Source organism: Mobula birostris, chromosome 20 (assembly GCF_030028105.1).
Source record: "Mobula birostris isolate sMobBir1 chromosome 20, sMobBir1.hap1, whole genome shotgun sequence".
Taxonomy (NCBI): Eukaryota; Metazoa; Chordata; class Chondrichthyes; order Myliobatiformes; family Myliobatidae; genus Mobula; species Mobula birostris.
In genome coordinates this window covers 61070016-61097254 of record NC_092389.1, presented here as the reverse complement: position 1 = coordinate 61097254, position 27239 = coordinate 61070016, and the positions used below count along the sequence as shown (strand labels likewise).

The following is a 27239-nucleotide window of genomic DNA, read 5'->3' as shown; positions in this document are numbered from 1 at the left end:
ACAGTTAAATAAAGATGTAATAGCAGTATTTTTTGATACTGAAAAGGGAAATAATATGTTATGGAAGAAAGGACTTTTGATTGAATTTTGGAAATTAAGAGTGAGGGGATATTGCTTAATTTATCTGTTTTTTTTTATTTGGACGGTCTGTGCAAGTACGGGAGGGCACGTTATATTTGTGTTTCCATGAGATGGAGAATGGGACTCCACAAGGCGGTATTTGTAGCCCTTCATTATTTAATATTATGATTAATGTTATTTTCTCTGAGATGGGAACTCTGGTGGGTAAATCACTATATGCAGATGATGTAGCTTCAGAGATTAGAGGTAGTGTATCAATTTTACTCTAAGTAAGAAACAATTTACAATGAATACAGTCGAACAGTGGGCAAATATTTGAGGCTTTGAGCTTTTCGTCGCTCAGAGCACGTTGTGTGGTTTACAGACAGGATTAATCGACCTGCACTCGATTTAAAATAATATAATAAAACCCTTGAGGATCTGTCAGTTTTTATGATTTTCTTATTTGGACGGTCTGTGCAGGTACAGGTGGGCATGATATATTTGTTTTTCCATGAGGTAGAGAATGGGACCTTTCAGGGCAGTATTTGTAGCCCTTCGTTATTTCATATTATGATAAATGATATTTTCTCTGAGATAGGTACTGTGAAGGGTAAATCACGACATGCAGATGATGGAGCTTTATGGATTAGAGTATTTCAATTTTACTATAAATAGAATGTAATTTATAGTTGACGGCTGAAGCAGTATGCAAATATTTGCTGATTTGAGTTTCTGTCACTGAAACACGTTGTGTGTTTTACAAACAGAATTAATAGACTTGTACTTGATCTCAAGTGACGCCCGTGTCAGTGGTGAGATTTCCAGGCATGTGGATGGAAGCACCATATCACTAAAATAATTGAGAAATATAAGGGAACATTGAATGTCCTCAAACAACCATGTGGGTGTTCTTGGGGTGCAACACGAAAATCTTTGTTGACCATTTATATTTGTTTAATTCAATCTGTTCTTGATTATGGCTGAAGTTGATCATCCTCATCTTCAACTTTAGAATGCTTAGGTGTGATACCAGCACAGGCTTTAAGATTGTGTTGTAGTGCAGTAAGGTCGTCTCCTGTTTCGGCTTTACTGGTTGAAATGGGACAATTGTCCTCACAATGACAGAGGGTTAAGTTGCTGTTAACATACTGGGTTAAATTGAGGGGGTAAAGAAATGATCATCCTGTTAAAGGTGTTCTGGAGGACTGATAGGAACATCACAAGAACAATACGTTCAGTTTTGGGTGGTTGGGTTCTTATCAAGCTGGGAATATGGGTGTATTGGATGATACAATATTTCCCACTGTAGCTTTCTCTGTAGCACCACCTTGATTTTTTTTCCAATGACTGTAGTTAATTTTAGGTTATACAACTGGATTCTGTGTTGCCTGAGTATCTGCTCGTTCATCAGTACAGTAATGAAAGTTATTATCACATGGTAACTATTTTTAAAGTTGGATCAAAATATAATTTAACTGGGATTGTTGGTGTGACTGTTTTGTGCCTGAATTGCAGGTAATGTTAAAGAAATGACTTACCAGCCATTCATCTGTATTTGAAGCAGAATTCTTTGTCATCATTTTAGGGTTACAGTGGGTGTAGGAAATTGGTCCTTGCAAACTTGTAATTTGTTCAGAATCCTTTTCAGTTTTGATGAGTTTTAAAACAGATCATTCTAGCAGAAGGTCAGATTGACTGTTGGAAACTCGTCAAACAGTATTCCATGTACAAAGTTTGGTTTGTACGTCTGCACCTTATGGGCCCTGCACACAGCACTATCCAGCGAAGTGATGAGGTTGACTGTTTAGCAACAAAAGCTGCTAAAATTTCAACTGTGGATATAGACCTTACACTTAGCAAATCAGAAATTAAGGGGTTGGTAGGGTTAAGAATTAGGAGCTTTTGGCAGGACTTGTAGGATAATGGAGATAAGGACAGACACCTTTACAGAGTTCATAAATCAGTTGGTTTATAGAAGAAGGGCTTAAAACAAGATGGGAAGAAACTATATTGACACGACTTAGAATTTCCCACAGCATGCTTAATTATACCTTGTATCTAATTGGAAAACTACATTCTGTGTCGTGTACATTTTGTCGTTATGAAACTGTTAAACACATACTATTTCAGTGTGAAGCATATAAGTTTGAAAAAAATGCAGGCTTCGTTACATTCCTTGGGGTTGATAGTTTTCATATAAAACTTATTAAGTTCTGGAGTGACCTTAAGTTAATTCAGAGTATTAAGCAGGAAAAGGCATGTAATAATAGTAATGTCACAATTATATCGGGGGACGTCAATACGCAAGGGAATTGGGAAAATCAGGTTGGTGTCGGATCGCAAGGGAGGGAATTTGTTGAATGCCTATGAGACGGCTTTATAGAGCAGCTTGTGTTGGGGCCTACTCGGGGAAAGGGTAATTACCCTGATCTTATTCGGGAGCTTAAAGAAAAAGAACCCTGAGAAGGCAGTGATCATAATATAATTGAATTCATACTGCAATTTGAGAGGGAGAAGCCTGAGTCACATGTGTCAGTCTCGCAATGGAACAAAGGGAATTACAGAGGCATGAGAGGGGAACTTGTCCGGGTGAATTGGAGGAGGCTACTGCAGGGATGACGGCTGATCAGAGGTGGCTGAAGTATCTGGGAATCGTTTACAAGGCGCAGGATAGACAAGTCCCACAGAAGAATTTCTCAAATAGCAGGGGAAGGCAAACGTGGCTGACAGGGGAAATTAAAGAGAGAACATAGAAGCGTACAGCACAGCACAGTACAGGCCCTTCGGCCCACAATGTTGTGCCGACCCTCAAACATTCCCTCCCATATAACCCCCAAGTCAAATTCCTCCATATACCAGCCTAACAGTCTCTTAAATTTTACTAGCGTATCTGCCTTCAGCACTGACTCAGGCAGGGCATTCCACGTACCAACCACTCTCTGATTAAAAAAACCTTCCTCTAAAGTCCCCCTTGAACTTCCCACCCCTTATCTTAAAGCCATGTCCTCTTGTATTGAGCAGTGGTGCCCTGGGGAAGAGGCGCTGGCTATCCACTCTATCTATTCCTCTTATTATCTTGTACACCTCTATCATGTCTCCTCTCATCCTCCTTCTCTCCAAAGAGTAAAGCCCTAGCTCCCTTACTCTCCAATCATACTCGATACTCTCTAAACCAGGCAGCATGCTAGTAAATCTCCTCTGTACCCTTTCCAGTGCTTCCACATCCTTCCTATAGTGAGGCGACCAGAACAGGGCACAGTACTCCAAGTGTAGGCTAACCAGAGTTTTATAGAGCTGCATCATTACCTCGCGGCTCTTAAACTCTATCCCTCGACTTATGAAAGCTAACACTCAGAAGGTTTCTTAACTACCCTATCTATCTGTGAGGCAACTTTCAGGGATCTGGGGACATGTACCCCCCAGATCGCTCTGCTCCTACACACTACCAAGTATCCTGCCATTTACTTTGTACTCTGCCTTGGAGTTTGTCCTTGCAAAGTGTACCACCTAACACTTCTCTGGGTTGAACTCTATCTGCCACTTCTCAGCCCACTTCTGCATCCTATCAATGTCTCCCTGCAATCTTCGACAATCCCCTACACTATCTACAACACCACCAACCTTTGTGTAGTCTGCAAACTTGCCAACCCACCCTTCTACTCCTACACCCAGGTCGTTAATAAAAATCACGAAAAGTAGAGGTCCCAGAACCGATTCTTGTGGGACACGACTAGTCACAATCCTCCAATCTCAATGTACTCCCTCCACCACGACCCTCTGCTTTCTGCAGGGAAGCCAATTCTGAATCTACCTGGCCAAACTTCCCTGGATTCCATGCCTTCTGACTTTCTGAATAAATCTACCGTCTGGAACCGTGTTAAATGCCTTACTAAAATCTATGTAGATCACATCCACTGCAGTACCCTCATCTATATGCCTGGTCACCTCCTCAAAGAACTCTATCAGGCGTGTTCGACACGATCTGCCCTTTACAAAGCCAAGCTGACTGTCCCTGATCAGACCATGTTTCTCTAAATGCCCACAGACCCCATTTCTAAGATTTTTTTCCAACAGCTTTCCCACCACAGACGTAAGGCTCACTGGTCTATAATTACCCGGACTATCCCAACTACCTTTTTTGAACGAGAGGACAACATTCACTTCCCTCCAATCCTCCGGTACCATTCCCGCAGACAACGAGAACATTAAGGTCCTAGCCAGAGGCTCAGCAATCTCTTGCCTCGTCTCGTGGGGCAGCCTGGGAAATATTCCGTCAGGCCCCGGGGACTTATCCGTCCTAATGTATCTTAACAACTCCAACACCTCCTCTCCCTTAATATCAACATGCTCCAGAACATCAACCTCACTGATATTGTCCTCACCGTCATCGTTCCCTCTCATTCGTGAATACCGAAGAGAAGTATTCATTGAGGACCTCGCTCACCTCCACAGCCTCCAGGCATATCTTCCCACCTTTATCTCTAATCGGTCCTACATTCACTCCTGTCATCCTTTTGTTCTTCACATAACTGAAGAATGCTTTGGGGTTTTCCTTTACCCTTCTCGCCAAGGCCTTCTCATGCCCCCTTCTTGCTCTCCTCAGCCCCTTCTTAAGCTCCTTTCTTGCTACCCTATATTCCTCAATAGACCCATCTGATCCTTGCTTCCTGAACCTCATGTATGCTGCCTTCTTCCTCCTGACTAGATTTTCACCTCACTTGTCACCCATGGTTCCGTCACCCTACCATTCTTTATCTTCAGCACCGGAACAAATTTATCCCTAAACATCGACCACATGTCCATAGTACATTTCCCTGGAAAAACATCATCCCAATTCACACCCGCAAGTTCTAGCCTTATAGCCTCATAATTTGCCCTTCCCCAATTCAAAATATTCCTTTCCTCTCTGATTCTATCCTTTTTCATGATAACGCTAAAGGCCAGGGAGCGGTGGTCACTGTCCCCCAGATGCTCACCCACTGAGAGATCTGTGACCTGACCCGGTCCGTTACCTAATATGAGATCTGGTATGGGATTCACCCTAGTCGGCCTGGTAACATACTGTGAACAGTAACTGCTCCTTTCCCAAAAGAGGATTCTGCTACATTACCCACCCTTTCTGTAGCTGTAATAGTATCCCTGACTAGCATTGCCACCCCTCCTCCCCTGACCCCCCATCCGTTTTAAAGCACTGAAATCCAGGAATATTGAGAATCCATTCCTGCCCTGGTGCCAGCCAAGCCTCTTAAGGACTGTGTAAAACCTAAGGAAATGGCATATAAGTTGGTAAAAACGTGTGGGAGATTGGATGATTGGGATGCTTTTAAAATCCAACAGAAGTGTACAAAAAGACAATAAGAATGATAAAGATGAATTATGAGGACAAACTAGCTATTAATATAAAACGGGATGCCAAAAGTTTTTTTTCGTCAGTTACATAAAGAGTGAAATGGAGACGAGAGTTGATATTGGACCACTGGAAATTGACTCTGGTGAGGTAGTGATGGGGGACACAGAAATGACAGATGAACTGAATGAATACTTGGTATCAGTCTTCACTGTGGAAGACGCTCGCAGAGCACGAGAGGTCCATGAGTGTCAGGGGGAGGAGTGAGTGACAAAGGAAAAGTGCCAGGCAAACTCAAATGTCTTCAGGTGGATCAGTCACATGGGCCAGATGGACTACATTGCAGAGTCCAGAGGGAGGTTGCTGAATGGATGATGGATGCATTGGTGACGATCTTTCAAGAATTACTTGATTCCGGCATGGTCTTGGAGAACTGGAAAATTGAAAATTGAAATATTTAAAAAATGGAGGAAGGCAGAAAATGGAGAAAGGAAATTATAGGCCAGTTAGCCTGATCTTAGTGGTTGGGAAAGTGTAGTCTGTTTTCGAGAAGATTTTCCAAGGTATTTGGAGTCGAATGATAAAATAAGTCAATGTCAGCATGGTTTCTGTAAATGACAACCGTGCCTAACAAATCTTTAGAGGTCTTTGAGGAAGTGAAAAGGAGGGTGGGTGGATAAATGAGAGGCAGTGGATATCATTTACTTGGGTTTTCAGAAGACCTTTGATAAGGTACCACAGATGAGGCTGCCGAACAAGTTAAAATCTTATGGCGTTGCAGGACAGATACTGGAATGGATACAGAAATGGCTGACAGGTAAGAGACAGCGAGCAGAGATAAAGGGGGCCTTTTCAGGTTGGCTGCCAGTGACGAGTGGTGTTCCCCAGAGTCAGTATCTGGACTGCTACTTTTCATATTGTTTGTCAACGATTAAGATAATGAAATTGATGACTTTGGGGCAAAGTCTGCAGATGATACGAAGATAGGTGGAGGGGTGGGAAGTGTTGAGGAAGCAATGCGATTGCAGCTGGACAGACAAATTGGAAGAACAGTAAAAAAAAAAGTGGCAGATTGAATACAGTATTGGGAAATGTATGATAATGAATTTTGGTCAAAGGAATAATAGTGTGGACTATTATTTTAATGGGGAGATAATTCAAACATCAGAGATGCAGGGGACTTAGGAATCTTCGTGTAAGAGTCCAAGAAGGTTATTTCGCAGCTTGAGCCTGTGGTAAAGAAGGAAAATGCAATGTTGGCTTTTCTTTGAAGGGGGATAGAATATTAAACAAAGGAGATAATGCTGAGCCTTTAAAACACACAAGTCAGGCCGTACTTGGAGTTTTGTCAATGTTTTGGGTCCCATGTCTCAGAACGGAGAAGGGATCTCATTGAAACCTAACATGTGTTGAAACGACTAGACAGGGTGGATGTGGAGAGGTTGTTTCACGTGGTGGTGATATCCAGACTAGAGGGCACAGCATCAAGATTGAGGGGAGATCTTTTTGAACAGAGGTAAGGAGGAATATTTTTATCCAGAGAGTAGTGACCCTGTGGAATACTTTTCCACAGAATGCGGTGGAAGCTGTCTGTGGGTATATTTAACGCGGAAGTTGATCATTTTCTGATCGTTCAGACCATCAGAGGATAATGCGAGAACGCAGGTGTATGGGGTTTAGTGGGATCCGGGATCAGCCATGATGGAAACTCCTCCCGTGTTTATTTCACTCTCCGCACATTTATATTTACAGGGACTTTACTCCTGACGCCGGTCCCAGGACCCGACCCGTTTACAGACCCGGAGTGCAACCAGAGCAGATTCTCAGCCACTGATTTCCATCCCAAGGCCAGAAGAAAGGATAAAGTTTCCCCGTGAACTTATTCCCAGTGAAGGTGTGGAGATGGGACTTGGTCTCCGCGTTGTAAAATGAAACTGCCCCGGACTCGTAACTGAGATAAACTCCCACCCTCCCGGGGATGGGACCGGCAGGGAGACGGGACTCGGGGGAGGTGAGAACATCGAACACGTCATAATCCCGATGTAACACATCATCTACCTGCCTGATGATCCAGAATCCGGTCTCCGGACTCAGACTGACCCCTGCCTTCCTGTCCACAGACTCTGCGGCGACTCCTAGACCCCAAACCCTATTCCCCGCCACCTCCACCTCCCAGTAATGTCTCCCCGATGTGAATCCCTCCGATCCCAGCACACGAGCCCGATTTGTGAATCTCTTCCCGGTGTCAGGGAGATCCCTCCAGTTCCCGGTCCGTCTCACACTCTTCCGATCCTCAGACACCTCGAGCTCCGGATGCGCCGTTTCCACATCCAGGGTGACAGAGACTGGGGAAAGAAACAGAGAATTAGAGGGTCCCTGGGGATCGGGAGGGACGGGGAGGGAGACTCAGGCAGCGCGGCCCCTATACCGGAATATAGGCCGCTGGGTCTCAGGCACAGTCAGGTGGCTGACAAGAATCTTTCCCGGGGTTTTACCCAGTCACAGCGGATGGAGAACCAGTATCTCCCTGAGGTTTAGCTTCCGGTCCGGACAGCGGAGTTTTCCCGATGAATAGACACAGAATGCTGGAGGGTCTCTGCGGATCAGGCAGCATGTGTGGAGAGAGATGAACAGTCTACGTTTCAAGAATAGAAACAAATAGGAGAGATAGCCAGCAGAAACGGGCGTGGGGTGGGGGTGAATTCAGATGGTAAGGGGTGAGTGAATGGATTTGAACAAGATGTCACAGAGGCTCTTCGGCCCAACTTGTTCATTCCAATCAATTTGTTTTAATGAGCTAGTCCATTATTCCTTTCCACCTTTCTTATCCACATACCTGCCAAGATGCATTTTAAAACATTGTCACTGTACCCAGCTCTACAGTTAATCAAGGGCCCATTGTAAACGTGGGTAGCCCTCTTCGCTGTCCACTATGCAATGATTTTAGTGTCACCCAGAAACCTACTAACTATATTACCTACATTCTCATCGCAATCATTAATATGAATGACAAACAACCCCGGCCCCAGCACAGGCCCCCAGTCCTCTGTGTTTAAGAGACACTTGGACAGACACTTCAATAGGCAAGGCACAGAGGGAGGCGGACCTACTGCCGGCCAATGGGATGAATGTGGATAGAACAATAGAAGCACAGAACACCACAGCACAGAAAACAGGCCATTCGGCCCTTCTAGTCAGTGCCGAAACTTTATTCCGCAAGTCCCATTGACCTGCACCCAGTCCATAACCGTCCAGACCTCTCCCATCCATGTATCTAACCAATTTATTCTTAAAGCTTAAGAGTGACCCGCATTTACCACGTCAGATGGCAGCTCGTTCCACACTCCCACGTCTCTCTAAGTGAAGAAGTTCCCCCTAAACCTTTCCCCTTTCACCCTAAAGCCATGTCCTCTCGTATTTATCTCTCCTAATCTAAGTGGAAAGAGACTACTCGGATTTACTCTGTCTGTATAATATTGTAAACCTCTATCAAACCCGCCCCCACCCCATTCTTCTACGCTCCAAGGAATAAAGTCCTAATCTGTTCAATCTGTCCCAGTAACTCAACTCCTGAAGACCCGACAACATCCTAGTAAATCTTCTCTACACTCTTTCAGTCTTGCTGATATCCTTCCTATAGTTAGGTGACCAGAACTGCACACAATGCTCCAAACTGTGTTTTAAAAAAAGATGGTAAATAGGTCAGCACAGAGGTGATGGGTCAAAGGGCACATTTCTATGCTGTACAGCCATAGCTCTGTGAACTGTTGACTGAGACCATACCCACCCCCATCGGTGCAGAGAATTCCAAACAGACAGTGACAACTGACCTTTGACTCCTCAGACAGAGGAAACATCCTCCCTGCATCTTGCCTGTTGAGCCCTGAAATAACTTTGTGTTTCCCTAAGATCTCCACTCATTCTTCGAAACAGGGAACAGAGAAAAAAGAACAGTACTGCACAGGAACAGGCCCTTCATTCAATTTTAGTTCATTTGTGAGTGTGAAGTGTAAAATGGAGGAGTGTGGAGGTTAGAGATAGTAAAGGAGGTGAAAATGGCAACCAGTAGGGGAGAGATGAATGCCAGTTTGAAGCAGAGGCAAGTGGGGGAGGGGTGGAGAGCCTGCAAGTGAACTGTGTGTGTAGACGTAATGAGAAGGTGGAGGGGACAAAGCTGGGAGATGTAAACTCGTCTACACCTTTATTCTTTCTACCAAAATGCATGCACGACTTCCCTACTCAGTAATCTTTTCATCACTTCTTCGCCCATTTTCCTGATCTGTCTCTGTCCTTCGCCAGATTCCAAGCTTCAGCAGCTCTACTTGCCCTTCAGCTGTCTTCATCTCATCTGCAAGCTTGGCCACAAAGGCAGGAATTCTGTCGTCCAAATCATTCGTTGTCTATCTTGCCTTTGTGAAACTTGAAGAATTCCAGCAGATCTGTCAACCAAGATTGCTCCTTCAGGGAAGGCATGCTGTCTTGGGCCTATTTTATCATGTCCCTCTGTGTATCCAAAAGTTCGTCCTTAATACTGGACTGCAACATCTTCCCAAGCACACCACATCCATGCCAACCATTTCACTGAAGAAAGATCAATTCATGTGTAATTTCCTTTCCTCAGAGTGAAGTGACCTTTGCAATATCCAGTGGCCTTGAATGATTCTGAATCTCGTGATTCTTGAAAGATCATTAATGACGCATCCACATTCACTTCAGCTACCTTTATCCGAACACTGGGATGTAGTCCATGTGGTGCAGGTGATTTATCTACCTCAGACCTTTCACCTTCCCACACACTCTCTCCTCAGTAATAGCAAAAACGTATGTCCCCTGACACTCTCAGCTTTCTGACGAGCAGCGGATATCTTCCCCAGTGAGGTTTGACACAGAACAGTACGCAATTCCCACTACCATGTCTTTGGCATGTTCCATAGGTCCAATATCCACACTTACCTCTCTCTCACTTGGGAAATATTTGAAATAAAAACTTTCTGTATCTACTTGTGTATTATTGGCATGTTTTCCCTCGTATCTCATTTTTTCTCGCCTTATTATTTTAGTTACAATCTGTTGGTGATTGAAACCTTCTTGATATCCTGCTAATCTCTGTTAAAATGTATGCCCTGTCTTTTACTTTTATGCTGTATCTGACTTCCCTTGTCAACCGCAGTTACCCTATCCTCCCGGTATAATACATCTTCATATTCGGGACATATCTATCCTGTGTCTTCCGAATTACCCCCAGAAACCTCAGCTTTTGCTATTCATGTTCCCTTTCCAATCTACTCTGGTCAACTCCTCCGTCATGTCTCTGTCATTCCCTTTACATCACCCTAATACTGATACATCCACCTTTACTTCTCCATCTCAAACTGTGGGGTGGGTTCTATCATTTTCAGTTCACAGCTTCCTCAGGGTTCTTTTACCTTGAGCTCCCTAATCCTGTCTGGTTTGTTACACAAATCCCAGTCGAGAATTGCTTCTCTCCCAATAGACTCAACCAGAAACTATATTAAAAAGTCATCTCTTAGGCACTGTACAAATTTCCTCTCTGGAATGCAACACCAACTTGATTTTCCCAATCTACCTGCATTTTGAAATCCCCCATCCCTATTATCACCTTACCCTTTTTACATGCCTTTTCTATCTCCTGATGTAATTTGTACCCCATATCCTGGCTACTATTGGGAAGTCTGTATACAACTCTCACCAAGGTCTTTTACCCTTGCAGTTTCTTAATTCTACCCACAAAGATTCTACACCTTCCAATTTTGTGTCACCTCACTAAAGATTTGATTTCAGTTCTTTTTTTTTTCAACAGACCCTCCCCAGCCTCTCTGCCTACCTGCCTGTCCTTTGAATACAAGGTGTATACTTGGATGTTGAGCTTCAAGCCACGATCGTCTTTCCACCACAACTCAATGATGCCAACAACGTTATACCTGCCAATCTCTACCTGTGCTACAACATCATCTACCTTAATCAGTATACTGGAGCAATCAAATATAACACCTTCAGTCCTGTGTTCATCAGCCTATGCGACACTGTCCACAGGAACTTAAGCAAGTTCTTTGATGTTGATTATAGACGACACTGGGGATATTCTCTGAAATTCTGGCACCCCGACTATTGGAAGGATGACATTTCACAGGACAGAAGGCCTCAGAAGGAAGTTACCAGGACTGGGGACTGTGGGTTAACAGGAGAGAGTGGATAAGCGGGGTCTATTTCTCTGGAGTGCAGAGTGTTGAGGGATGACCCGTTATTGAACTGTATAAAATCATAAGAGACTTAGATAAGATAAGAGTATTTTTTTTCCTGAACTTGGGAGTACAGAATCAAAGGGTAAGAGGGGATCTGTGGAGTAACTTTCTCTCAGAGAGGGAGGTGGGCAGATGGAATTTGATATCAGCAGAAACATAGAAACATAGAAACATAGAAAAAGGGTGCAGGAGTAGGCCATTCGGCCCTTCGAGCCTGCACCGCCATTTATTATGATCATGGCTGATCATCCAACTCAGAACCCCGCCCCAGCCTTCCCTCCATACCCGCTGATCCCTTTAGCCACAAGGGCCATATCTAACTCCCTCTTAAATACAGCCAATGAACTGGCCTCAACTGTTTCCTGTGGCAGAGTATTCCACAGATTCACCACTCTCTGTGTGAAGAAGTTTTTCCTAATCTCGGTCCTAAAAGGCATCCCCTTTATCCTCAAACTGTGAACCCTTGTTCTGGACTTCCCCAACATTGGGAACAATCTTCCTGCATCTAGCCTGTCCAATCCCTTTAGGATTTTATACGTTTCAATCAGAGACCCCCTCAATCTTCTAACTTCCAATGAGTACAAGCCCAGTTCATCCAATCTTTCTTCATATGAAAGTCCTGCCATCCCAGGAATCAATCTGGTGAACCTTCTTTGCACTCCCTCTATGGCAAGGATGTCTTCCTTCAGATTAGGGGACCAAAACTGCACACAATACTCAAGGTGTGGTCCCACCAAGACCTTGTACAACTGCAGTAGTACCTCCCTGCTCCTGTACTCGAATCCTCTCGCCATAAATGCCAGCATACCATTCACCTTTTTCACTGCCTGCTGTACCTGCATGCCCACTTTCAATGACTGGTGTATAATGACATCCAGGTCTCGTTGCACCTCCCCTTTTCCTAATCGGCCACCATTCAGATAATAATCTGTTTTCCTATTTTTGCCACCAAAGTGGATAACTTCACATTTATCCACATTAAATTGCATCTGCCATGAATTTTCCCACTCACCCAACGTATCCAAGTCACTCTGCATCCTCTTAGCATCCTCCTCACAGCTAACACTGCCACCCAGCTTCGTGTCATCCGCAAACTTGGAGATGCTGCATTTCATTCCCTCATCCAAGTCATTAATATATATTGTAAACAACTGGGGTCCCAGCACTGAGCCTTGTGGTACCCCACTACTCACTACCTGCCATTCTGAAAAGGGCCCGTTTATTCCCACTTTTTGCTTCCTGTCTGCTAACCAACTCTCCATCCACATCAATACCTTACCCCCAATACCGTGTGCTTTAAGTTTGCACACTAGTCTCCTGTGTGGGACCTTGTCAAAAGCCTTCTGAAAATCCAAATATACCATATCCACTGGTTCTCCCCTATCCACTATACTAGTTACATCCTCAAAAAATTCTATGAGATTCGTCAGACATGATTTTCCTTTCACAAATCCATGCTGACTTTGTCCGATGATTTCACCGCTTTCCAAATGTGCTGTTATCACATCTTTGATAACTGACTCCAGCAGTTTCCCCACCACCGACGTTAGGCTAACCGGTCTATAATTCTCCGGCTTCTCTCTCCCTCCTTTTTTAAAAAGTGGGGTTACATTAGCCACCCTCCAATCCTCAGGAACTAGTCCAGAATCTAACGAGTTTTGTAAAATTATCACTAATGCATCCACTATTTCTTGGGCTACTTCCTTAAGCACCCTAGGATGCAGACCATCTGGCCCTGGGGATTTATCTGCCTTTAATCCCTTCAATTTACCTAACACCACTTCCCTACTAACATGTATTTCGCTCAGTTCCTCCATCTCACTGGACCCTCTGTCCCCTACTATTTCTGGAAGATTATTTATGTCCTCCTTAGTGAAGATAGAACCAAAATAATTATTCAATTGGTCTGCCATGTCCTTGCTCCCCATAATTAATTCACCTGTTTCTGTCTGTAGGGGACCTACATTTGTCTTTACCAGTCTTTTCCTTTTTACATATCTATAAAAGCTTTTACAATCAGTTTTTATGTTCCCTGCCAGTTTTCTCTCATAATCTTTTTTCCCCTTCCTAATTAAGCCCTTGTCCTCCTCTGCTGAACTCTGAACTTCTCCCAGTCTTCAGGTGAGCCACTTTCTCTGGCTAATTTGTATGCTTCTTCTTTGGAATTGATACTATCCCTAATTTCTCTTGTCAGCCACGGGTGCGCTACCTTCCTTGATTTATTCTTTTGCCAAACTGGGATGAACAATTGTTGTAGTTCATCCATGCAATCTTTAAATGCTTGCCATTGCATATCCACCGTCAATCCTTTAAGTGTCATTTGCCAGTCTATCTTAGCTACTTCACGTCTCATACCTTCAAAGTTAACCCTCTTTAAGTTCAGAACCTTTGTTTCTGTATTAACTATGTAACTCTCCATCTTAATGAAGAATTCCACCATATTATGGTCACTCTTACCCAAGGGGCCTCTCACGACAAGATTGCTAATTAACCCTTCCTCATTGCTCAAAACCCAATCCAGAATAGCCTGCTCTCTAGTTGGTTCCTCGACATGTTGGTTCAAAAAACCATCCCGCATACATTCCAAGAAATCCTTTTCCTCAGAACCTTTACCAATTTGTTTCACCCAATCTACATGTAGATTGAAGTCACCCATTATAACTGCTGTTCCTTTATTGCACACATTTCTAATTTCCTGTTTAATACCATCTCCGACCTCACTACTACTGTTAGGTGGCCTGTACACAACTCCCACCAGCGTCTTCTGCCCCTTAGTGTTACGCAGCTCTACCCATATCGATTCCACATCTTCCCGGCTTATGTCCTTCCTTTCTATTGCGTTAATCTCTTCTTTAACCAGCAACGCCACCCCACCTCCCCTTCCTTCATATCTATCCCTCCTGAATATTAAATATCCCTGAACGTTGAGCTCCCATCCTTGGTCACCCTGGAGCCATGTTTCTGTGATCCCAACTGTATCATAATCATTAATAACAATCTGCACTTTCAATTCATCCACCTTATTACGAATGCTCCTTGCATTGACACACAAAGCCTTCAGGCGCTCTTTTACAACTCTCTTAGCGCTAATACAATTATGTTGAAAAGTGGCCCTTTTTAATGCTTGTCCTGGAATTGTCAGCCTGCCACTTTTACTTTTCTCCTTAGTACTTTTTGCTTCTACCCTCACTTTACACCCCTCTGTCTCTCTGCACCGGTTCCCATCCCCCTGTTGTGAACTAACCTCCTCACACCTAGCCTCTTTAATTTGATTCCCACCCCCCAACCATTCTAGTTTAAAGTCACCTCAGTAGCCCTCGCTAATCTCCCTGCCAGGATATTGGTCCCCCTAGGATTCAAGTGTAACCCGTCCTTTTTGTACAGGTCACACCTGCGCCAAAAGAGGTCCCAATGATCCAAAAACTTGAATCCCTGCCCCCTGCTCCAATCCCTCAGCCACGCATTTACCTTCCACCTCATCGCAATAGCAGCCTCAAAAAATTCTATGAGATTCGTCAGACATGATTTTCCTTTCACAAATCCACGTTGACTTTAGGCTAACCGGTCTATAATTCCCCGGTTTCTCTCTCCCTCCTTTTTTAAAAAGTGGGGTTACATTATCCACCCTCCTGTAGCAATAAGTTCAGACAGATACACAAATAAGGAATGATACCAGGGATATGGTACAAACACATGCAAATTGGATCTTAGTTTTGCAGATAGATGAAGGGGACCGTGGGTTCAACATCTGCCATTGCTCTTACAAGATCATCCTCCTGAGCAATCTCACCCTGGAGCCTGTCTGCGAACTGTTGATGTGACGTCACGTCAGAGGGCAGCTCAGTGCACAGAGCAGACAGACTGGGTAAGGACGGCAGATTTCATTCCCAAATGGGAATTTGTGCCTGTCTCTTTGGCCATGAGTCACACTCTCATAGTGTGTATGTGTTGATTGTGGTAAATAACAGTGTGTTTATGTGTACACATTGAAGGAGAGTGTGCACATTGAAGTATTTGCATATCACAGTGTGTCATCACATGTCTGGTGTGTGCTGACAATGTGTGACATGTGAGTGAGTTGTTTAAATAAATAACTCACTGTGTCTGAAGACATTGGTCTCCAGATTACTGAGGGAAGTAACAACGTACGTTGCTGAGGCTCTGACTAAGACCTGCCAAGCCTCCTTGTGTATGTGTGTGAGGAGGTTTGCAGGCCGATTATGCTGTGTGTGCTTCTCCCGAGGCGTAATAGTGACCGATGTCAATGCTGGTTGGAGTGTCCGGGCTCAGTCTCACAATGATTCAATGGGGTGGTTTGATGACAACAGTGAGAATCGCGACTCCAGCAGGGGGCAGACCTGAGTCAATGAAAGTCTGCAGTCACAGATAGGTCAGTCTGCAGGTCGGGCAGCTTCCGTGGATATGATCAGTCAACGTTTCGGGCCGGAGCCCTTCGTCAGGACCGAAACGTTGACTGATTATTTCCACGCATGCTGCCCGACCTGCTGAGTTCCTCCAGCATGTTGTGAGTGTTGCTTTGACCCCAGCATCTGCAGAGTATTTTGTGTTTACAGAGAGGTCAGACTGGGCGAGCAGGCTCAAACTCCCAATGCTTCAAAGTGGTGGTTTGATAGCCATGACCGTAAGACATGGGAGCAGAATTAGGCCATTTGGCCCATCAAGTCTGCTCTGCCATTCAATCGTGGCTGTCTGTTTTTCTTCCCTCCTCAGCCCCACACCCCGGCATTCTCCACGTAACCTTTGATGCTGTTCAATCTAGAACCAACGTTTCCTCTAATTTTTAGTAGTCAGTGTGCACGAAAATCTTATGTTGTGCAAATTATTTTCCTGTGACAAAAGTATGTGCGCACTGAATGCACAGATGGCATGTAGATTTACAAAATATTTGACATAAAACTGCACAGAGTAACAGGAAAATTACATACATATTTAAGTCACTCAGTTATTTTTTTTCTCTCTCCTGTCTTTGGCATTTACCCATTCTTTGTAAACTCTATCTAGACTAATAGAACTTCAATCCAATTGGTAGCTTTCGATTCTTATTAACATATCCACATGACATTCACCTAAACGGTTTCGCAGCTTGTTTTTGAGTTGATTCGTTAGGCTAAAACCTCGCTCACAGTCCGCACTAGACACAAGAAAGGTTCCCCCAATGTCCATCAACTGTGCGAGGTCACAAAACTGTTCATTTTGAAGTACAAATGTCACCATTTTAGCAAAGTTTGAAATCAGTTTGGATTTAATTTTTTCTTGCACGGAAAATTTGAAATCATTAAACTGTCTAACTATTACAGTATTTTCAGCTAAAAAATCATGATATTTTAGACATAAGGCATTAACTTTTTCATCGCCAAATATGAAGTCATAACCTGTAATTGTGGAGAAATCAAAAGCTGACCATTCTTGTACCTCATCTTCAGGAAACCTTTCTTCTAAATGCACACAAAGACTATGTATAAAAGTCAACAGCGAACTTGTATTTACTGTGATATTTTCTTCACGTTGTTGGCTTAGCAAAACTTTAACTTTGTTACTACATGAAATACTGTCTCCCAGATCCCAGAACAGGAAAGGTGAGGTGACGTAAATTAGTGACGTACATTGTGGTATTTGAAAAAAATGACTAACTAGTTTACAGAAACATTTAGCTAAAAGATTATTTTCAATAAGTATAATTATTAATTACTACATTACTTCAGGTAACTAAACTTTTGTGCACACATTAATTTCCTTTGTGTGCTGGTTGAAAAATGTGTGTACGTGCGCACACACGCACAGCTTAGAGGGAACATAGTCCAGAACCTATCACGTTCTACCTTAAATTCCTCCAAGGACCTGGCCACAGCTGCCTGTGGTAACAAATTCCACAAATTCACCACCTTCTGGCTAAAGAGCTTTCTCTGCATCTCTGTTTTAAATGGACGCCCCACTATACTGAGGCCGTGTCCTCTTGTCCTACACTCCCCCACCACGGGAAATATCCTTTCCACATCTACTCCTGGCCTTTCAACATTCAGAAGTTTTCCAGTGAGATCCCCCTTCATCTTTGTAAATTACACTGAGTACAGGAACAGAGTTATCAAACATTCCTTGTATGATATCCCTTTCATTCCTGGATTCATCCTTGTGAACCTCCTGTGAACACTCACAAATACCTGCACATCTTTTCTTAGATGAGGAGCCCAAAACTGTTCGCAATACTCAGGGTGAGGCTTCACCAGTGCCTTATAAAGCCTCAGCATCACATCCCTGCTCTTATATAATCAACCTGTTGAATTGAATGCTAACATTGCATTTATCTTCCTCAACATCGACTCTACCTGCAAGTGAACCTTTAGGTTTTCTGCAGAAGGACTCCCAGATCGCAGATTTCTGTTTTTTCCTCCCCATTTAAAAAAAATATTTCTAACATCAAAGTGCATGACCATGCATTTTCCAACATTGTATTTAATTTGACACTTTCTTGCCCATTCTCCTCATCCACGTATTTGTGCAGCCTGTCTGTTTGCTCAACACTACCTGTCCCTATACCAATGTTTGTACCATCTGCAAACTTGACAACAAAGCCATCCTTTCAATCATTGATATACAGCATAAAAAGAATTGGTACCAACACTGACCATGGTGCAACACTGCTAGTCACTGGCAGCCAAACAGGAAAGGTTTGTTTTTCTCTCATTTACTGCCTCCTACCCTGCCAACTTTTCTGTAATACCGTGGGCTCTTAACTTGGTAAGCAGCTTGTCAAAGGCCTTCTGAGAGTCCAAATACACAACATCCCTGCATTCCCGTTATCACTCCTACTTGTAATCTCCTCATAGAATTCCAACAGGCTCATCAGGCAGGATTTTCCCTGAAGGAAACCGTGTTGACTTTGTACAATCTTGTCCTGTCACATTAAGTACTCCATCATCTCATCCTTAACAATTGGCTCTATCATCTTCCCAAACACAGAGGTGATGCTAAATGGTCCACAATTTCTTTTCTGCTGCCTTCCTCTTTACTTAAAGAGTAGAGTGACATTTGCAGTTTTCCAGTCCTCTGACGATATGACAGAGTCCAATGATTTCTGAAAGATGATTTCTAATGCCTCCGCAATGTCTACCAGTGATCTTTCACAACACTGGGGTGCAGTTCGTCTGGTCCGGGTGGCCTATGTACCATTAGGTCTTTCAGCTTTTTGAGCACCTTCCCCCCTGTAACAGTAACTGCACTCACTTCTCTTCCCTCGCACCCTTCAACATCTGGTACAGTGCTAGTGTTTTCCACAATGAAGCAAAATACTCATTTAGTTTATCTTCCATCTCTTTCTCCCCCGTTATTATATATCTGGACTCATTTTCTAGTCGTCCTAACTCCACTCTGATCTCTATTTTTTTTACATACTTGAAAAAACATTTTTACTATCCACTTTGATGTTGTTTGCTCGCTTGCTTTACAAAGACAGGTGTGTGAAAGTGGCCCATATGATTGTGGCAGACCTGAATCACCCCACCACAAACTGTACCAGTTGCTACCAACCGGGAAACGGTACCGCAGCATACCTCAGGACCACCAGGCTATAGGACTGCTTAACTCATCTGACATAATTGTATTTCGATGTCACATTGATTATCCTGTTGTACATACTATTTATTATAAATTACCGTAAATTGCACATTGCACATTTACACAGAGATGTAACGTAAAGATTTTTACTCCTCATGTATAGGAAGGATGACAAAATATTCAATTCAATTCAATTTCATATTTCATTGTTCCCCTCCCAATCACTCTTGTACTTGCTCTCTGCAGGTATTTAAAAGCTTCACAATCCTCTGTCTTCCTACTAATTTTTGATTTGTTGTATGCCCTCTCTGCTTTTACATTGTCTTCCCTTGTACTATTTTGCTATTTGAGTATTTATTTATTTTTGGAATACACCTACCCTGCACCTTCCTCATTTCCCATAAATTCACACCATTTCTGCTCTGCTGTCATCCCTTCCAGAATCTCCTTCCGGTTTGCTTTGGACAACTCCTCTCTCAGACCACTGTCATATCTTCTACCCCTCTGAAATACTACAACGTCAGACTTTACTTTCTCCTTATCAAATTTCAACTTGAACTCAGTCATGTTGTGAGCACTGCCTCCTAAGGGTTCCTTTACCTAATCACCTCTGGTTCAATACATAACACCCAATCCAGTAGAGCTGTTCCCCCAGTAGGCTCAACGACAAACTGCTCAAAAAAGCCACCACATGGCATTCAACAAATTCACTCTCTTGAGATCTATTACCAACCGGATTTTCCCAATTGACCTGCATGTTGAAATCTCCCATGACTATCAAGTCCTTTTGATTGGCCTTTTCCACTTCCAGTTGTAATCTGTGATCCACATCCCATCTACTGTTGGGAGGCCTGTATATAACTGCCATCAGGTCCTTTTACCTTTGCAGTTTCTTAACTCAACCCACAAGGATTAAATATCTTCCTATCCTATGTCACAACTTTCTACTGATTCACCAGCAGAGCCACGCCACCCTCTCTGCCTACCTTCCTCCACCACCGATACATTGTGTAACCTTGGACATCCCAACTACAACCATCCTTCAGCCACGATTCCGTCATAGCCATAACATGGTATCCGACAATCTGTAATCGAGCAACAAAATCATCCACCTTATTTCTTATACTCCGTGCATTGAGATATAACACTTTGAGTACTGTATTTGCTACCTTTTTTGATTCTGCATCCCTTCTGCACTGATACTCACCCTGCTGGCTGCAATTTTGTCCTCGCATCTGTCAGCCCCATCTGACAGTCTACACTCTGTCTCTGCTTTTTTCACCATCAGTCCTAATCAGAGTCCCTTCACTCTGGTTTGCTCGCCCCTGCCAAATGTGTTTAGACCCTCCCTTTCAGGTGTATCGAACCTCCCTGTGAGAGTATTGTTCCCTCTCGGGTTCAGGTGCAATCTATCACTTATGAACAGGTCATACCTCCCCGAGACGAGATTCCCATGATCCAGGAACCTGAAGCCCTGCCTCATGCAGCAGCTTCTCAGCAACACATTAACCTGTCAAATCCTCCTGTTTCTACCCTCAGCAGCACCTGGCACAGGCAGCAACCCAGAAATTACAATCCTGGAGGTACTGCTTCTCGGCTTTCTACCAAGCTCTCCAAATTCTATTTTCAGGACTTATTTGGTGTTACTTCCTATGTCATTGGTATCAATGTGTACCAAGATATCTGGCTGTGTTCCCTCCCTCTCTAAAATGCTGCGAACACAATCAGAGATGTCCCTGACCCTGGCACCTAGGAGGCACATACCATTCGGGTGTCCCATTCATGTCCACAGAATCTCTTGTCTGTTCCCCTGATGACTGAGTCCCATATCACTAGAGTTCCCTCTTCTCCCTCTAACAACAGTGACAGTTGCCCGTTCAGCAGGCGGGGGCAAAGACCTGCGTCAGTCAGAATCTGTACTCCCAGCGCACGAAGGACTTGTGTGTTTTTCTGACTATCCCGGTCACCACACTGATACCCGCTTTTGTTCACTACGATATCATGAAATCAGTATTAGTTTCCCAGCTCCTGTGGTGGGGTTCAAACTCATGTCTTGGCGTGTTAGTGCAGTGGCCTGGGATCGGGACACAGTGGTTCATCTGCCAGTCCCGTGTATTGGTTGTATTCTGGCCCTGTGCATGTGTGTTCAGGGGTCTGATATCTCCAACTGACCATGTGACAGTCATGCCTCCCAGTCGGTGGGGCTGATGTGGAATAAACTTCAGTTCCCCTTCAGCCATTATTATAGACAATCTTCACTTCAAGTTATAACTTAATTGTGTCTCAGAAACAAGAAGAAAAAAAAAATCTTTGCAAGTTTTACCTCGATTAATGACATCAAGTGTTTCTCTCAGCACTTTGTTCAAAAAATAGGGGTGATAGAAATTTTCAACTGGTAGGGCCTCATCAGTCACTGACAATTCCTGGATATCATCATTAATCCTGTAAGTATTAAACTGCTGGTTATAAACTGGAAATCTAAACTATTTTACAAATCCATACAGGGTTTCAGTAAAGAGCATGTCCTACCTTAGGTTCCGATGACTTCCCTCCTGAAATAAATAAAAACACAAATCTGATTAGATTTGGACTTACTGTCCGCATCCTGAATTTCATCCAAACAATTACAAGGTGTTAAAAATTTCCACCCCCACAGTCACTCACATACGCAGACAATACAGAACCATGGGGTAACTTACCAAGAACATTTCTGAAAGTTAGTCTGAGAGAATACAACTTACAGGAAAGACAGGGCAGGTTGTGCATTTTCATTTGGATACAACGTCAGGGTGATAAGATGGAGGAATATAAGATCAGTGATGGATTTCATTGCGTTCAGGTGGAGAAAGTACCTCTATTTATGGGGAGACTTTTGGGGAGATGAAATTGCAGATGGATTTTAATGAATCCGAGAAGAAATTTATTGAAGGGAACGTGGAACTCGCTGCCACAGGAGTGGTTGAAGTAGAACAGCGGAGATTGAATGTAATGGGGAAACTGGATAAACATGGAGTTCGGGCACTGTTGCTGGGTGTGGTGAGCAGGTGGGAGGTGGATTGTGAAGCACTGAGACTGATAGGGGAAAATGGACCAAAAGGACTGCTTATGATGGAGAATGGGACACAATCCCATGTAAAATTAAATCGAAGGTGTAAAGTGAAAAGTGAAAGTTTCCTTAACCTGATGGATCCTGGATATAGAGGATAATTCTGATGTGTGGGTCACATTCTTTGTTCTCAGTGATTGACAGATAGAACCTCGCACCCATTGCACCAGACAAACTCACAGACTGTGACTGGAACTGGGTCTTTATGGGAGTTTGAGAGGATATTTATTGTGGTAATTAAGGGCACAATCAACAGATCTGTGTTATGATCAGAGTAAATCATTTCAGAGAAGATTGCATTCTGTCCTGGGATGTACAGAAGTTGCGTAAGGTCATTTTTGGGACAACAACAACTGTGAATAGTTGCATCAATTGTCTGGTGAGAAACAGTTTACTGCCATTTGTAAATGCTGTGTGTAGGAGCAATGTCTCTATTTTCTGTCTGCATTGTATTCAGTGTTGCATGTTTATAAAGGTAACACGTCATGTGAGTGGGGCGTGGTAATAACGCAGGGATTAAGTTATATATTTGTGCTTTGTTCTGGGCAGTTTTCAGCTGAGGATAGACGGATGTCATATCTTTTGTTGACCGCTTCACTGCAGCTTAATTTACAATTAATTACGCTGAAGTTTCATCGCTTCAGGATTGTACGGTGCTAATGAAGGGCATAATACTTCGACATTTTGGAACGTCTTTATTGTCGTGATTGGAGGGCGCTTCATACAAGCATAACAATCTGTGCAATATTGCCAGCAGTGACAATTGATTTTTTTTTCCGAATTGGCCACTGTGCTGTGTTTATTTCAAATATACCAGTGTTCATTTAGTGCCCTTTGACAGAAACAAATTGAAATATAACCTCTCACCTTGAGAAATATCACACTGTTTTTTTGATCCATCTGTTCCTTTAACTTTGAGACTTCCTCCTGAATAAACCTGATATTCTCTTGAATCTCTCGAAGATTTTTCTTCATTGGACTCAGAATCCTCGCCTCTTCTTCCCTGAAATCCCTGAGTAAGCTCTGCTCTTTCTCAGTGATAATCTGGCGCAGTTCAGCAAACTGGGATGTGATGTGGGACTGAACGCTGTGTGACTGATTCTGTTGAATGAAAGCTGAAGATTAATTTACTGTCTTGCTGTGTTGCATTTCCTTATGATATTAAGGTGACTAGTCGGTCCATTAATGTCCATGCTAGTTCTGAGAGCATTCCCGGCAACCCCATTCCCTCACATTTTCCTGAAACCTATTCTCCCTCATTGACCCATTAACTACCACCTGATTCACATACAGCATCCCCACCTTCACAGGGTTAATTGTAATTAACCATTCATGCAGCATATCCGCGGGATGTGTCTGAACGTGCAAACTCCACACAGACAGCACCAGAGTTCAGGATCGCTGGAGCTGCGATACTCTGCTATTCTGCATTAGAGGGAGCAAAACTATACAGTAATATCAGAAATTCCGCTCAGGAAGACTCACCAGAACTCCGGAAATCTTCTCTTTCTGTTGCTGCTCCTTTTCCTGGAAGTCTGATTCCATTTTTGTGAGAGAGTCTAAGGAAGATTTTAGCTGATCCTGGAAGTCAGAGAGCGAAGGAAATAGAAACGAAGATGTATCAAAAGAAACAGGTGTTCAAACCCGATTATCGCTCACAAAATGCTGGAGGAACTGAACGACTCAGGCAGCATCTATGCTGGGGGAAAAATAGTCGCCGTTTGGGGATGGGACCCTTCGCTTGGACTGGAAATCAATGGGGCAGAAGCCAGAATAAAAAGGGTAAGATTCAGTCGGCAAATGACGGGTGAGACAACGTGAGGGGGACGTGGTGTAAGGTGATGAAGTTAAGAAGATGAGAGGGGTCAGGTGGGGAGGCAAAGAGCTAAAGAAAATGGGATCTATACGAAAGGATAATCGACCATAGAAGAAACGGGAGGAATTGGGACTGTATGGGATTCCGAATGGTGGCGAGTGAGGCGGTGTGGGAGTCAGGCGTAGCACTAGGCCCGCTTGCAGGTAACAGTGCCAGGAGGGAGATCGGTGCAGAGGAGCAAGTGGACAAGGGAGTTACAGTACGGACAGCGATCGCCACACAGCCTGGAGAGTTGTGGGGAAAGGGTGGGTCTGGGCTGTTGGAGGGAAAGATGTGTTTGGTGGTTGAATCCGGTTGGAGATGGCGAAAGTCGCGGGGAATGATGTGAAGGCTCCCGTGGTTCCAGGCAGAAGAACGGAGGAGAGAGTGAGGATCAAATTCAGGTTAGTTTTACCTTGTAGATTTTAACAGCTTCTTTAATCGGCATGAAGCGGTGCTCTCGGTGTTCCTGCGCAACTGCACAGATCAGACAGATCAGTGTCTTGTCCGTGTTGCAAAACAGCTTCAGTTCTTCCTCATGTTCCTCGCAGTGAAATTTACTTTCCTTCCCTTTCGGATTCAGGTTTAGATTTCGAGCTTTTTCAGCCAAATTTACTAAGGCCCGATTGACCCTGAGGGTGCCGTCAGCAAACACCTCTCTACATTCGGGGCAGGAGTTTCTCTCCTCCCTTTCCCAACACCGTGTGATACAAGAGCGACAGAAGTTGTGCCCACACTCCAGTGACACCGGATCGGTGAAAACATCGAGGCAGATGGAACAAATTGCCTCCTCGGTCCAACTCTCGGCCTGTCCTTTCGAAGCCATGTGAACTCCCGGCACTTCCTGATTCAGAATGATTTCACTTTCGGGGCGGGGCTGATCCCCTGCAGTACCGCGATTGTCCACTACATGTCGCTGCAGACTCGGGAAATGAACATTCTGCTGTTGGAGGTGTTCACTTCGAAGTAATAGTGGTAATTTCCATATCAGGGTGAGATCAGCAACACACTAAACAGGTCTGAACATAAATAAAAACTCGGCCATGGACTGCCTAAACCCGGCTGCGAAAGGAGGGGCGTTGGGCATGGGGCTTGCCACCTTATCTCGTAAAATGGCAGTGCACAGAAATGCCAAACGAACCTCCAAAGGCCTCATCCCTGGGACCGGTAGGACCTTCCCCGGAAGATCATTGAAGTCGTGTGGTGAAAGAAGAAGCCTCAGGGCCGATCAACCTTCGCCCTGGACAGGGGACTCTGGCGAGATGCTGGTGGGGGCCTGTGCCCCGGTAGGCGTGATGGGCTAAAGAAGAAGCAGAACAGAAATGCAGCCGGAGTGAAGAGCCTGGTTCAGTCTGAGGCAGGACTGAAAGGGACAAGTTCTGAAAAGAGAGGCACAAGAGACTGCAGATGCTGGAATCTCCGGTAAGAAATGTGATGCTGGAGTGACTGAGCGTGGCCGGCAGCATCTTGGGAGAGAAATGTATAATCGACTTTCCGGGACGAGATCCTTCATCTGGACTGTCTCAACCCGAAATTTCGATTGTCCGTTTCCCTCCACAGATGCTGACTGACTTGCTGAGTTCCTCCAGCAGTTCGCTTTTTTTTTCCAAGTGTAAAGAGAGTCAGACTGGGGTGTAAAACCGGGGTTAAGTAACTATTGAAAACAACTATTAAATTAGTTCATGCCATGAAAGTGGGGATGTGGAGAGAATATTGTGCTGTGACAAGACAGATGCTGTGGCTGCAGCGAAAAGTACAGGACTGGACATTCCACATCACAGGGTGGAAAACATTTTAGTCGGTGAAGTCCCGAAGAAACTTTCTGACTTTACCCATGTCTGTCCCAGCTTCAGTGAAAGGCCAGTTTCCACAATTCTGGACAGAGCCCAGACGTTGATGTTTTTTTAATTTTAAATCAAAATAAGCATTACACACCATAAATATTCACAAAGATAAACCGTGCAATGCCTTTACCCGAAGATCAGTGACCCTTCTGTCACGCAGCTGCTGTGGCACAGGCCCTTCCATCTTTCTCCACATATCTTCACCAGCCCACAGTCCGCAAAGAGGTGAGTGACCGTCCCGTCTCCACTGCAGTAATCTCGGGGCAGCTATTAGATTCATCCGAGCACATCCTGGTTGGAGTCCAACCAACCATTGAGCACGTCTACATGAAACGCCGTCGTAGCAAAGCAGCATCCATCATCAGAGATGCTCACCACCCAGACCAGGCTCTTTTCTCGCTGCTGCAATCCGGTACAAGATGCAAGAGCTCAGGTCTCGCAGCACCGGGTCCAGGAACAGTTACTACACCTCAACCATCAGGCTCTGCAACAACAGAGGATAACTACACCCACTTACCGTCCATTGAGATGCTCCCACAACCAATCGTCGTACTGGGCCTGTATCAAAATTGGTGAAATTGGTGAAATCAGAGGTGGTTTGACTCAGACCGATCGCGTTGATCATGTCTCAGAATTAGAGAAGTAAAAGAGACAGGCACAATCTCACAGGGTATTGACAGTGTTGGGGCAGGAATGATGTTTCCCCTGGCTGGGCTCTGGAACCATGGTCCACAGACTTAAATCACAGTTCACCTCAGCAGGACTGAGATGCGGAGAAATTTCCTCCCCAGTGCAGCGAATCTTTGGAATTTTCTCCACGAGGTTTCTAAATTGAATAGACATATTTTGGGCCTCAGCGCTGATGGGGACATTGAAGTGGTGTTGAGGTCAAAGGTCAGACATGGAGACGCTTCAGATGAGGTTCACAAGGATGATTCCAGGAATGAAAGGGTTATTATACGAGGAACGATCGATGGCTCTGGGTCTGTACTCGGTTGAATTCAAAAGGGTGAGGGGAATCTGATTGAAACCTTTTTGAATACTGAAATGTAGACAGAGTAGATGTAGAAAGGATGTTTCCCATGGAGTGAGAGTCTCGGACAAAAAGGCACAGGCTCTGCATCGGGAAGCGCCCTTTCAAACCTGAGATGCTGAGAAATGTCTTTTCACAAAGCATGGTGAATTTGTG

The 27239-nt window shown here is 44.1% G+C and overlaps 1 protein-coding gene across 1 annotated transcript; it reads right to left on the bottom strand.

The window, feature by feature from the left end:
• Positions 1–1827: 1827 nt before the first annotated feature.
• LOC140185369 (zinc-binding protein A33-like) lies at positions 1828–25285 on the bottom strand. The gene is made up of 6 exons (XM_072238752.1): positions 24622–25285; positions 23837–23932; positions 23219–23452; positions 21775–21797; positions 21569–21687; positions 1828–7755 (listed from the first exon to the last, which is right to left on the bottom strand). The coding sequence occupies exons 1-6, from the start codon at positions 25030–25032 to the stop codon at positions 7202–7204; spliced, it is 1437 nt and encodes a 478-aa protein (XP_072094853.1). The 5' UTR covers positions 25033–25285; the 3' UTR covers positions 1828–7201.
• Positions 25286–27239: the final 1954 nt, after the last annotated feature.

What these genes read in the sequence shown, in the direction of transcription:
- LOC140185369 (XM_072238752.1), bottom strand. Translation starts at nt 25,032, where the DNA reads ATGGCTTCGAAAGGACAGGCCGAGAGTTGGACCGAGGAGGCAATTTGT. An exon ending in AAGCTGTTAAAATCTACAAG is followed by an intron (nt 23,933 to 24,621) that starts GTAAAACTAACC and finishes TCTGACTTCCAG; the next exon opens with GATCAGCTAAAATCTTCCTT. An exon ending in ACAGTGTGATATTTCTCAAG is followed by an intron (nt 21,798 to 23,218) that starts GTGAGAGGTTAT and finishes TATTTATTTCAG; the next exon opens with GAGGGAAGTCATCGGAACCT.